Raw genomic sequence first — 13603 nt, forward strand, 5'->3', positions numbered from 1 at the left:
AGAGTCCTAAAACTTTGTCGCTGCACATAGGATGATTTAGTCAATCTTCATTGCCTGCAAGGCTCACGTGTGATGTCGCACGAATCCTACCAAGTTGGTAGTCTCAAAATACTTATTCTAGGCCCTATTTGGATTGCAAGAAAAACATTTCTGATAGAAATATTTTCTTCCCACAAATTTAGAGGAAAATAATATGATAATGGTTAAGTTAGAGGGATTGATCGGTCCCTCTAAAAAAAACTTGAGTAGGGTTAGTTCAAGCTGTCTTTATTGGAGTGTTAAATAAGTAGAAATATTAGAAATATTTTTCCTTTCCAAACTATTCCAGAAAATTCCTGCAAAACAAACAAGGCCCATGTAATTACCAACATGTTTTCAAGAGAAAGAACAAAATAAGGTTTTTTCATTACTTCATTATGAAATAAAAAATTAGAAGTGCCATTCCAAAAAAAATAGTAGAAGTTTCCGACATTCTTCGATTAAGATCAACTAATCTTTACTTACAACTATGGGTGTTCCACAAGTTTAAGTGCACATTGAGTATAGACTGGTTCATGCCTAGTTCATATTATTTTCCTCCTTCTTTTCCCTCCTCATGTGCATATCACATATCTTCTTTATTAGTATAAATAGAAAATCAAAGGCCACATTATTTGGAGAAATAAATTAATATTTTTTTAGATTTTCTATGGGATACTCTACTTAGCAATTTGCTTTGAAATATCTCAAACAAACAAAATATCCCAACATTGGTTGGAAATCTGATCTCAACCAAGATTAATTTTCATATTTTAGGGTTCTTAATCATGCACGCTGTTTTAATTTTGCGCTCAAATTACTGGTTTTTATAGTAATATCCATACATTTTATGGTTCGTGTCAGATATGCTCAAATGAATAATTTCTCATTAAAATAAAATCTACTCATTTAGTATAAAGAATTTGCTAGGAAATTTTGCAGAGAGCCATCTTGCAACGCACTTTTGTAAGAGAGAACAGCCACCTCAGATGAATTAAATGAATAAGACAAAATATACTAAAAATTGAGTACGCATGGTTGTTCTCTGCTGCAACGGTGAGCCCAGAAATGACTTTCGGGCCGCAAAATTGCTTAGTTAATAATGGGCCTTGAGACAGCCTCAGCTTGACCCGTTTATGTAACGGGCCTAAATATCGCGTATAGTCCATCTTCGGATCTGGCCCAAAAATTATACCAATCATGCAACCCTAACATATGATAATATGAACCAACCCTAAAAAAGAATCCCAAGGTCGGACAGGGTTTTTTTTCCTAGGAAACACAGAAGAATATTGATTCTAGAATTTTTTCTAAAAGAACCTAATTTGGAGAAGATAAACCATATTTATTATATAAGCACTATAGAGGAGTTGGAACTCATATAAAAGCTATTTCTATAGCCATGGATGCAAATAAACCATCAATTGTAACTATCCAATCTGTGTTCATTATAAAAAAAAATTGTACCAATCAGGATGATCGTGACCATCCCCTCAATAGCATGCTTTTGGGCGATAAATAATAGCCATTGGATTGCTGGAAAAATATATTGTGACCCATTCGTGATAGTGCCCACCATTTATTTAAAAGGACAACCACATGCACGATTGTTGGGCCCGATTCGTGACACGCATGGGGTGGTTCTGAATATTTTCGATGCAAGAACTGGTAAAGTAATGCGAGATTTTAAAGGAAATGCGGATGAATTTGCAACTGGTGGAACTGGGGGCGTTTCTAGAGTGTCCTGGCGTGCATTTAGATGGGGCGGTGGAAAGGACAGTTATTTTGCAAGAATTGGGAAAAGTGTGATCTCTGTTTATGAAACTGAGACTTTCAGTCTTATTGACAAGAAGTCTCTAAGGGTGGAAAATGTGTTTTGGTCGCCAGCCGATCCGATACTTGCACTCTTTGTTCCAGAGCTTGGTGGCGGAAATCAACCCGCTAGGGTAAGCCTTGTTCAAATTCCTAGCAAAGAGGAACTGAGACAGAGAAACCTCTTACTCCAAAATGTATTGGCAAAGTAACGGGGAGTACCTTGCCGTTAAGGTTGATAGATACACGAAGACAAAGAAAAGCACTTACACTGGCTTTAAGCTTTTCCGCATTAAAGAACGAGATATCCCGATCGAGGTATTGGAGCGAGAACAAGAATGACAAGATTGTTGCCTTCGCTTGGGAGCCCAAGGGTCACAGGTTTGCAGTTATCCACGGAGATAGCCCAAGGCCCCGACATAAGTTTCTACTCAATGAAAACCACCCACCAGATAGCTTGTCTCAAAGATCTTCTTCGTAGGATGATCCTAACCCTTCAATTTTTTTGAGATTTAAAATGGATGACACAATATATAAACCTCCATACATCATATAGTTATGATCATCTCGTGGAGATGAATTTCGGGGGACACAACCTATGTCAGGGTCTAACAAATGAATGATTTAGATAACTTAAACATGTGGGCTCCATTGTATTGTTTTACTACACTTTGCATGTCCGCAAATTCACGGTATGAAAACTCATAAAATTATTAGAGGAATGCTAAGCTCACTGTAAAATCCCCTCCCCCCTTCCCATCACTGCAAAGCCATCCGACCCCACTACTTAGCTGGAAGCTTCAAATTCCCAAGCTCTAAATAAAATTAAATTGGTTCCCATGCATCCACGCATCTAATCAATCACCTGGACGCTCTCTGAATATTTTCCATTCATAAATCAGTGGGCCCTACTTAGCCTGGACTTCCCAAAAAAAAAAAAAAAAAACGTTTTCAATCCTAAAATGCCCTCAAAAGAGATCTACCGACATTTGATACTCCTCCCCTTATCTTTCTTCGTATTAATTTTCAGTGACAATTATTAGGGGTACAGTATTAAGAGTGTCCCTAGCAAATCCCATCTAAGAATTGTCATGTGATGCAGCAATTGGGGCATCTACACATGACACCAATTATCTGAAGGGAAATGATATATTTGCCCCTTTTTTACCTGGGACAGCCCCTTCTAGTGCAAAAGAATAGTCGTAAATACACTAGAGGGGCTGTCCAAATTAAAAGGGCTGGGCAAATACATCACTTCCCTTATGTGAATAATCATTGGTGGGCCCGACCATGGAGTATCCAAAAACAACTCTAGTCGAAAGATCCTAACCATTTGAATATTTGTGGAGGAAAGATCTTGCATCTAGTCCGCTAATCTGACTTTCAGAATTTGATGACGCCTAAAATCTAACTGCACGAACTAGCTTCGCAGAACCTGTAATCCTGCGCTCACAAAAAAAGTGTCAGTGGACCCGGAGTTGTGGCTCCGGACAGCCACTTCGACACTCAAGTCAGAGATGGGTAATCACAGACAATGGACGGGGAATGGGAGAGGGTTCAATCAAGTTACCAGACAAAGGAGGAGAGGGAGAATGGAATGCCCTCTAGTTGAGTGTATAGACCCATTTTTATAGGGGAGGAGATTCGTGATTTTGGAGATATCAATTAGGCCTTTAATTTAGCCCACGTGGGGCGCGACGGATGGAGAATAAAATCAGGGAGATATGATTTCCTGCGATTCCGGACGGAGATCGTGGATGGTGATTTAGGCAGGATGTTTTGAATTCAAAAGCCGCGCCTTACGTATAACGGCCGTTTGGATTAGTCGCTTGGGAGTGAGATCCTCGCGATTGTGTTTGATTTCGCTGATAGCTCGCTACCGGTCAAAGGAGAAGTATCAAGGATGTCCGATCAATGTTCGCTACAGAGTGTTGCTGCGGGGGTTGTATTGATCCAGTTGAATAGTGGAGAAGAGGTTTGAGGGTCGGTACCGTGAATGTCGATTTTTACCCCCAACAGAATTGTTTGATAATATTTGATTTCACACTTTAGCGGATCCACCAGTTGAACCATCCATATCATCTCACATTCTACTAGTCAATTCTAAGACACAAGAAACGAAAACGAATAAAGAGAAATAAAATCAAAATAGCATATACTTCTGGATACAGTGAGGCATGTGAAACGAACAACCAAAATAGCTGACTTGAAGTAAAATAATCTCTTTTTAAGTCTGTGGGCTTATTTTCTATGGACAAAAACGGGTTTCTTTTCTGTCCTTAATATTTTCATAGTCTGATTTATGACTATCACTTTCCATATCATTTTTCCAAATACATTGTTTGTGGTCATGGTCAACAACACTCCATACTAAAAAATACCACAAGGAACGTCGCAAGACTCCTTCTCGGGGAAGGGGCGAGGGGCATTTGAGAATAGGCTAGGGGTGTCTACGGACCCACTTTGAATCCGATCCACCTATATCTTGGTCATGCTCTCTTCGAATCCCCTCATTGGCTTAAACCCTTTTGGATATACTTCCGGATCACTATCCAATTCAAATCTGTTCTAGGTCTAACTTAAGTTGCACACGGTTAGGGCTTACAATTAGGAGAGGAAATAGGAAAAAAAATTAAGAGGAGAATCTGGTCATCCAAACTAAAAGCAAGAAAATGAAATATTGTTTACATTTTTTTGTATGGTTTTTTAATATTACAAAAATACCCTTCTTGAAAAGACATAAATGAATAAAAATATGAAGGGTCTTGTTGCGGTCAAAATCTGGATGCGGCTGAGATGGCTTCTGAAGGTTGAAGAAGAGCTGCTTGCGCACACGATCAGAAGACCACCCGGCATTTGTTCTCCGAAAAAGCCTTGTTTTCCGAGAAGGCCCTCCAATGCTTAAGTCAGAACTGCAACATATACGTATTAGAGTATGAATACTGGTTTTTAGATCCATAATTTTGAGCCTTTGGAGGGTTTATATAGATGGAGAGCCTTGGAGACAAGAGGAAAGTTGCCTCTTGGAGGGTTCTCTCCAGATTGGTTGGACGATCTCTCCAGAAGAAGTAAGTTTCCTAAAATCCTTTGTTTCCTTCCTGGATTCCCTTGTGGATGGAGTTGGCTTCCTGGAATGCAGGATCCCATAAATATCCTCTAATTGTCAGCTTTCCTAAAATAGTAGGTTTCCGGGATTAATGATGGAGGCTTGCATCGGAGGTGAGGCCCAGTGCTTATACATATGAGGTGTGAAATTACTCTTTTACCCCTAGACACATGTCAACCCCTGATTGAGCTGTTATTTCTACCCTCATCAGATGCCCCCACTTCCTAAGGCCGATTCGTGCTTAGGAAGTAGTAGCACCTCCATAGGGACGAGAGTTGAGATCCACTAACAACGCTCGGGAATATGGAGTATGGGATTTGAATGATTCTAATTCCAAGTTTGTTCTTTGCAACTCAAAATTCATTTTGACCATCTTGACTCCGTGAATTCAGACGACATCGTTAGGGCTGCTCACCTCCACAGCCCAATCCAGTCAGCTCTAGGATGACCGCTTGAAGTCCTTCCATGTCCAACCAGGGAGGTAGCCATACGGGGCTAAACATCTCACCTCCAAACTAACTTACAAAAGTCAAGGTGCACATCTACTTCCTTAGCCCGAACCAGCCCAAGGAAGTGCGAGTAGAGGTGCAACTCGGGTCGGGTGAAGGCCGACCTGACCCAAGGAACTCTTTTTTCCAACCTGAAGCTGACCCAATTTCCAGTACAACGAGGTTCCACCCGACTCAACCCAAGGAACCCCTTTTTCAACCTGAACCCCAGCCCGACCCGAGTGCAACGCGACCCAACCTCGACCCAACCCAAGTTTTCAAGCTTACAAAAAAAAAATCATAAAAAGAGTCGGGTTTCATTCCGGTCTGGTTACCCAACCCGAACTCAACCTGGGTTGGGCAAACTATATAAACCCTTCAAAGGCTCAAAGGTATGGGATTGGAATCGATTACTTTCTGGCTTTCTTACATATTTTGTTACGAACCTAGATTTGTTTGCAACGGATTGATCTTCTCAGAGGGAAGATCGGCCTCTTGACCCGCTTCGAGGGAAGGGTCATTCCTCCTTTCTGTGGAAAAACACAATTTGGGGATAAATTTCTTCCTTCCTCAAGAAAGGCTACTACAAGTTATTTGTAGAGAATCCATCTAGATATCCCTTATCCCTAAGAGTCCTACCCAAACCTAACAACTAAGAAACCAATCGTTGAAAGTTACATATCAAAACTAATTTATTTTATGCCAAGTGGCAGTAGATAAGCACGTAACATTCCTCACCTCTTTAAATCAACCTTGTTCTCAAGGTTGGAGATTGCTGACCAATTGGTGAAAAATTAGATCTTGTGCACATTCTGAAAGTCTTTCTCCTTCTCCCTCATTTTCTTGTTTTCTTCGTCTTGTGGTATGTCTTCATCAATTGATGAGGCAACTCCATTTTTGAAAAGATCTCATCGCGGTGTTCATCAAAGCTCCTTCATTGTGTTTTCTTGGAATATTTGGATGTTGATGCACATATGCTTGTTGGTGAGAAGAGGAACAGTACCTAGTTGGATGTCGATGCACAAAATGTTAGGTACCTTACCAATAAGCCAAAAGCTCGAGAGCTGATAGAACGCGTTAGGCAAAGCCCTTTAAACCTGTCCCATACCAGGCTAGGTCCCACCCAGTCCCATACCTAGACGGGCCCCCACTTAGGATCGTCACATTCCACCACGCTTTTGCATCCGCCGTCCTCGGCGGCCCACTCTGTGACGGCTTTCACTCTGGCCTTTTTTTCAGGTAGCCATTTCCACAGGTCGCCCATTCCGTGACTTGAACACAGGATGTGGTGGCTGCTCTTATACCAAATGTTAGGTACCTTACCAATACGCCAAAAGCTCCAAAGCTGATGGAACGCGTTAGGCAAAGTCCTTTAAACTAATCCCATACCAGGCTAGGTCTCAACCAGTCCCATACCTAGGATGGCCCCCACTTTGGATCGTCACATATTTCTTGCGTGTTGCTGGTCGGAGGCCCTTCCCGAAGAACAAACTCCGGGTGGTCTTCTAAGTGTTTGTTTGTGTGCGCAGGCAGATCTTCGGAGCCATCTCAACATATCACCGATTTAGGCCGCAACATGTATTTTTCTCGCATTGATGGCGGCTCATTCGGATAGAGGACGCTCCATCAGATTTTGTGACTATGTTAGGGTCACGGTCCTTAAGCCTTCGTTTGCTCATACCTCTAAAGATGCAGCAACCCTCAAAACTTAAAATCTCTGGGATCATTGCTGATTCCTCTAGAAGGGTCGAAGGGTCTCTTTTGTCATTTCCCAGAGATAAGGGTAGACTTGGAAACTGAGAATTCAAAAGGGCAGTGAAATATTTTATTCGTCCCCTCTTGATAGCCCCCTCAGGGGAGTTATTACTTATGAGTTATGCGTTCTGAGTTATGAGTCTTATAGTCTCTTTTACACTGGAGGGGGTTGTCCCAGGTAAAAAAAAAAGCGTCAAATATGTCATTTCCTAATCAAAATCGCTGGGTATGGCCGCAATAAATGCCGCAGGCTCCTACCATGTCCCACGTATCTAACCGCTCCTTTTGAATTACAACGGATGCTTGCTTTCCAGCCGAAGCTAGAGTCAAATGACAAAAATACCCTCGTCCTCTCAAAATGAAAATAGGACAAGATGACTAGAATACCCTTTACTTTTAACTTTACTTACTGGCGATGCTTTCCCATGTGAGCTTGGATTAGGTGGCGTTTCTCACCAACTTCCTCCTCAAATTCCGCTTCTTCTGTGTTTTTTTTCCGTATCTAATAATAGGATAAGTTCACAATCACATGAATATTGTTATTATTTGTTTGGATTAGGTATGAAAAAAGCCAAAAATAGACCAAAGCTTCATGAATGTGTAGCTCCATCATGCATGGGACCCCACCTTGATCCATATGATCCATTCACAAGGTGGGCTCCACCTTGGATTACACATAACCAAAAAACTAACAATTCTAACCATGTATCAAGTAGTTCTTATGGGAATTGATTGTGGATCTTCATATATTTATATCTTGCATTGGTTTTATCCCAAAAATCATTTTCACGGGACGATCCTAACCCTCCAATGAGATTTGGATCATCATATGAAGTGGGCCCTACTATACTTTTTGAAAACACTAGACTTTCATAAACACACATCATATAAAATCTCTTTAAATCATGTTTTTCAATTTCACACTTTTCCAATCGGTTTGGTAGCTTGTTGGGAAACCTTCAACAGCTAATTAAAGGAGTGTCCAACAAACTGAGGATCTCCATTATCGAAAGGAGAGTGTGGATATCATGTCCATATATAAATTTCCATATTATAAATGAGTTGTGACCAGCGTGCTTAATGAGTAGTTCGTGTGTGATGACTTATTAGCTTTAGAGAAAGTTCTATTCTGCTACCGTACAGAAATCAAAACGTGTATGTATTGTACGTAGAAATCACTCTATCTCAGCTGTAGTTCATGATTGAAAGGAAGCCCTTTCTATCTTAGAGTCAAAACATGCAGAAATCACTCTATCAGTCTAAGTTAAGAAACATTGAAGAATCTGTAACTATTGTGGACTCTTTCCCTGGAAAGCTTTAGCCAAATTCAAGACTATAAAACCTTCACGAATGAAGATATGGAACCCGTGTATGTATTGTAACTAGAAGAGGAACCCACAGCTGACTGAGATGGGACCTACCACCTAAGCTAAAAGACGCCTTGTTAATCTAAAAAAAAAATGCCAAAATGCTAAAATGCAAGTCACTTTTTTTCGTTTTTGGTAGGTAAGCTGAGATACAAAGCCGCAACCAATTGAGCTATAAGCCTAATCCCAAAAATGCAAGTCACTTTTACTCTCATTCCTAGAAGGTGTTTGTTGGGCCCCACTTTTGTAAATCCATAATTAGGCCCACTGATTTGAAAGGCAACTATAGGCCCGGCCAAATGCCATTGAGAACACTTTGGTTGGTCTCATTTTAGGGTTTAGCCAATAAAAATGAAATTATTTTGATTTTTGTAGTCCCTTATCTTATGTGTGAGAGGTGCTTAGGACCAAGATCATGTGACTTACCCTGTGATGGTTTACAAGATTAAGGGTCTTGATTTCACATTCAAAATTGCCTTTTATCATCGACTGTAAAAGTGACTTTCTGCATACTCGCTCTCTAGGTGGGTCCTTTTGCTTTATCCATCTGAAAGGACTACCAAAACGAAACCAGGTAATGTAAATAATAAGGTGTGAGGGGTAATCTTGTCAATAGGGATAAGGGTATTTTCGTCATTTCAATGATACAATGAACTCCCTTGCTGGGCTTGCTCCCTCCAGGCCTCCACTTTCTCCCTCTGCCTCTGCTTTTGGGCGTTCTCCTTTTGATAACTGCCACATGATTCCAAGTGCTTCCCTGTTTTCCCTGTGAAAATTTTCTGTCCTTTCCCTTTCCATTACCGAGAGAAGAAAACGAAACATTTCAATTCAAAATCCAGATCCCTATTAACTATACCCCTCTTGCGAAATTTGAAATTCAATCTCTCCCCTCTCTCTCTCTCTCTCTCTCTCTCTCTCTCTCTCTCATAGACTTCACAAATCTCTCCCTGTTTCTCCCATGAAGCTCCTTCTCATTTTTCCTATTTGGGTTCTCTGCTTTTCCCTCTTTTCAGTTCTCAGTCATGCTAGAATGCATCCCCATATTTCTCCCATTTCTGGGCCTGTTTTCGCCCCTAAATGGCAACCCATTCCTCAAACTCAGAAAACAATGGCACCAGTTCCGTCTGGTAAGCATTCAAGAATCCGAGTTTTTATGTTTTTTTCTGTGTTTCCTTTCTGGGTTTTGAGGTTTTGGCCTTTTCAAATCAGCAATTCCAAGAAAAAGAAAATATGAAGAAAAAAAAGAGGAAAACTTCTCTTTGACATTGTTTCCTAAGCAGTTTTTTCTTGATCGTGCCTTTCCAACACTGGGCTTTCAGTACATTTGAAAAAAAAAAAAAAAACAGTTTTTTGTTTTGCAACTGTCTATTTAATGCAATCTAGATGAAAAAAACTGTTTTTTTTTTCTTGTTTTTTGCCCTCAACACTGGCTGTAGTTCTACCTTTAAATCCAGAATTAAAAGGGTTTTTCACCCTTTTCTCTTGTTTACTATTCTTCGCCTTTTTTTTCGGTTTTTGGCCTTTTTTCACCATATCACTGCATTTACTCAATCATTTTTCATTAAATTTTCTGGACCCAGGGATGGACATGACAAATGGATACCCACATCATCATTTGGATAGAGAATTGCTTGTGATTATCATCTCAGTTTCCGTTCTGGTCAGTTCGATCGCACTCTCTTCATTTTGCGCCTGCCTTTATTGGCGAAGAAACCGCCAAAAATCCAATCTAAAAAGCGTGCAGAGTTCAGGTATCTGTTCTTGCAATGACCCACTTGTCGTTTTTGTTTTATTTTGTTTGAATCATGACCTTTTTTTTCAAAGTTACTTATTTGTAATTGTGGATTCCTTTGTCGAATTTTCGAGCTGTAGATGCTAGCAGAGGACTTAACTTTGGTCCAATTTTGGGTAAGTTCAATTCTTTTAGGACGACTGGTAAGAAGGGATCTGTCTCAGTTATTGAGTATGCATTGTTGGGATCTGCGACAAACAATTTCAATCAGAGTAATATTTTGGGGGAAGGTGGATTTGGGTGTGTTTACAAGGCTCAATTCGAAGACAGTTTCCTCGCTGCGGTGAAGAGACTAGACAGTGGCGGCCAGGATTCTGAAAAAGAATTTGAGGTATCTTTGATGAAATTGGAATTACATCTGGTTAACTACTTAAAGTTTATGGATTTGATTTTCCACTTTTATTGGATTCATGTTCACTCTTTGAATGGAATTGTAGAACGAGGTTGATTTGATGAGTAGAATCCAACATCCAAATATAGTATCTCTTTTGGGTTATTGCATACATGGCGAGACAAGGTTTCTTGTTTCAGAGTTGATGCAAAATGGATCTTTGGATTCGCAATTGCATGGTAATACTTCTTTCTTGATTTTCTGCTTTGAGAGTGAAGAAAAATAAGAATTCTGCTAAACAAAAAAGATTGAATTTTATTTTCTTTCTTCTTGCTGTTGCAGGACCTTCTCATGGATCTACTTTATCTTGGCATCTACGCATGAAAATTGCACTCGATGCCGCGAGGTGAATGTGCTCAGCAACGAGTTTCTGTTTAATGTTTAAAATCACAATTATAATGTCCATAATTATCTAATTTCTCATATTTGTATCTCTACACATAATATTGAACAGAGGGTTAGAATATCTACATGAGCACTGCAACCCGCCTGTGATTCATAGGGATCTAAAATCATCTAATATTCTTCTGGATTCCAACTTCAATGCCAAGGTATACCCATAAAATGCATTCTTTAATACGTTTTATATTCCACCATCCTACGAGTAAAATCTCACTGTTCTTTTTTGGATTTTCTCTGGATGCAGCTTTCGGATTTTGGCCTTGCAGTGACTGTTGGAAGCCAAAGCAAGAGCAACATCAAGCTTTTGGGTACTCTGGGTTATGTAGCTCCAGAGTACCTTTTGGATGGTACACCTATTAATTTCTATGGCTATTAAGTGCAATTTTAGTTCACTTGTTTTCTTTTTTTGAATAAGTTGGTTAAGCCTTGTGATTTCATGGAATTTTGTTCTTCCTGAAACTCTTCTTATTTGGGTGGAACTCAAAATCTTGTTTCTGTGTCCTGAGACTTATAATCCTTCACTCTTTCCTTTCTTCTCTTTGTCCATCTGAATTACCAGTAATGGCATTGTTAACATTCACTCCATAGTTTCAATACCTCCTGCATCATTGTTGACTCGCCAGAGTCGACTCCCTTTTACCTTGGCCGCATTCTTGTCCGAGTCTGCATTCTGCACTACAAAGTCAATCAAAACTCCTTTGACTCCCCCCTGAGTTATGATCGCATCAACGAGTACTCTGCCATGACAACTGAGCACTCGATCACGTCGCACGGAGTCAAATAGGATTTGCTTTGGTCACATTTTGGCCCGCATCCCCTATTTGAAACATTGATTCACTCCATGTTCTATACTTCTATTGGATGAATTGGCATCTTAATATCACAATTTGCAGCAAATATATTGTGAGAATCTCTCCAAAGGTTAAAATATTATCGGATCTTTCAGGTAAACTGACTGAGAAAAGTGATGTCTATGCTTTTGGTGTTGTCCTTTTGGAGCTTCTTATGGGAAGGAAACCTGTGGAGAAAATGACATCAGCTCATTGCCAATCTATTGTGACATGGGTATGTATGTCCAGCAATGGTCCATTCCTCAGAAATTTTCAATTGAGTTGTTCCCTAATTTTCAATTTCAGTTATGTCTTTGAAGTTAGTGAACTTCATCTTCTGCAAAGGATTGATTAGTTGCTTTGTTGTTTATACTATGCAGGCCATGCCTCAGCTCACTGACAGATCAAAGCTTCCAAACATTGTAGATCCAGTAATCAGAAACACAATGGATCTGAAACACTTATACCAAGTTTGTTAACTGGCTAACTTATGATTATTTCCAATTTCCACTAATACTTTCCTCTTTCTAACATGAATGAAAATATGGTTATGCAGGTCGCTGCTGTTGCCGTACTGTGTGTACAACCAGAACCAAGTTACAGGCCATTGATAACAGACGTATTGCATTCTCTCATTCCCCTTGTTCCTCTTGAGCTCGGAGGGACACTAAGAGTTACAGAGCCCGTACCTCATACGGGCCCCAAATCTTCTCACTGAGTATATAATGGGCGATGCAATTTTCTCATTGGACGTGTTTTGCCCGCCCGAGGAAATTGGGCACTATATCAGTCTCCATTGTTCAAAACTCTGGTTCATGCTCACCTTTCAGGAGTTCTTGATTGTTTGCTCAAGTATTTATATCGTTTGTGTTCATATAGAGGGGGAGATGGCTCATATCAAAGGAAATCTCGTTTTCCTTTTGTAAATTGAATCAAATTGTATGTGAGTTTTGTTTCTTCTCATTCAAAAAAGTTCGCATGTGCAAATGAGGGGTAGTCAGCTGAGTGTTGAAGCATATAAAACTTAGTTTAGTTTATTGACTTGTTTTACCCAAACTGACATTTCTGAAGCTCCTTTGCCACAGGGTACTTAGTCCAATCCTCAATTTCTTATTTTATGTGTAAACTCTGTACCAGTTATGCCATTGTCAATACTCCAGGCTGGAATTCCAGTGTAAGTCAAAGATGTACAGAATCCATACACCGGAACACGGCCCCCCCCATGTGCTCTTATGCTATTGCTGCCAGAGAGTTTTACATATTATTTGGTTGAAAACTTCTTGTCTTCATCAAATGGTCCCTGTGTGACCATTTCCTTGCACCTCATATCACTGTCTAATTGCTCCCCAAGTCAACTCCCCTTTTTTTTGACTCGCCCAAGTTACTCCTTTTACCCTGGCCCTTTTTACCTTGTCAAATTGTTGTAGCCCAGATGATTTTTTGACAAGCCTACTTGTAAAAACACAATTGTCAGGCCCATCTCTACCACTAATGCTTCATGGCTCTAACTCATAGAGGCCCATCAGTGGTTGACCATTGGGAGCAATCTAAGTGGCCCACTCATCTACAATCTGGATGTGACACTGTGCGGAAGATAGTTCTCTCTCTCTCAGTCATCGATTCTATAAAAAACAAAAAAGCA

General features: G+C 40.1%; 1 protein-coding gene across 1 annotated transcript; it reads left to right on the forward strand.

Annotated features, from left to right (window-relative positions):
* Nucleotides 1-9247: 9247 nt before the first annotated feature.
* Nucleotides 9248-13004, forward strand: LOC143850328 (putative receptor-like protein kinase At1g80640). The gene is made up of 10 exons (XM_077359586.1): nt 9248-9673; nt 10127-10297; nt 10419-10669; nt 10776-10908; nt 11012-11075; nt 11184-11280; nt 11376-11478; nt 12078-12196; nt 12342-12431; nt 12518-13004. Exons 1-10 carry the CDS (start codon nt 9505-9507, stop codon nt 12677-12679), a joined length of 1359 nt encoding a protein of 452 aa, XP_077215701.1. The 5' UTR covers nt 9248-9504; the 3' UTR covers nt 12680-13004.
* Nucleotides 13005-13603: the final 599 nt, after the last annotated feature.

This window comes from Tasmannia lanceolata, unplaced genomic scaffold (assembly GCF_043159265.1).
Source record: "Tasmannia lanceolata isolate RefF3 unplaced genomic scaffold, GAP_Taslan_0.1 ptg000018l, whole genome shotgun sequence".
Lineage (NCBI taxonomy): Eukaryota > Viridiplantae > Streptophyta > Magnoliopsida > Canellales > Winteraceae > Tasmannia > Tasmannia lanceolata.

Coding starts and splice junctions, on each gene's coding strand:
- LOC143850328 (XM_077359586.1), top strand. CDS start 9,505: ATGAAGCTCCTTCTCATTTTTCCTATTTGGGTTCTCTGCTTTTCCCTC. Junction 11,479..12,077: donor TCCAGAGTACCTTTTGGATG/GTACACCTATTA, acceptor CGGATCTTTCAG/GTAAACTGACTGAGAAAAGT. Junction 12,432..12,517: donor ATCTGAAACACTTATACCAA/GTTTGTTAACTG, acceptor ATGGTTATGCAG/GTCGCTGCTGTTGCCGTACT.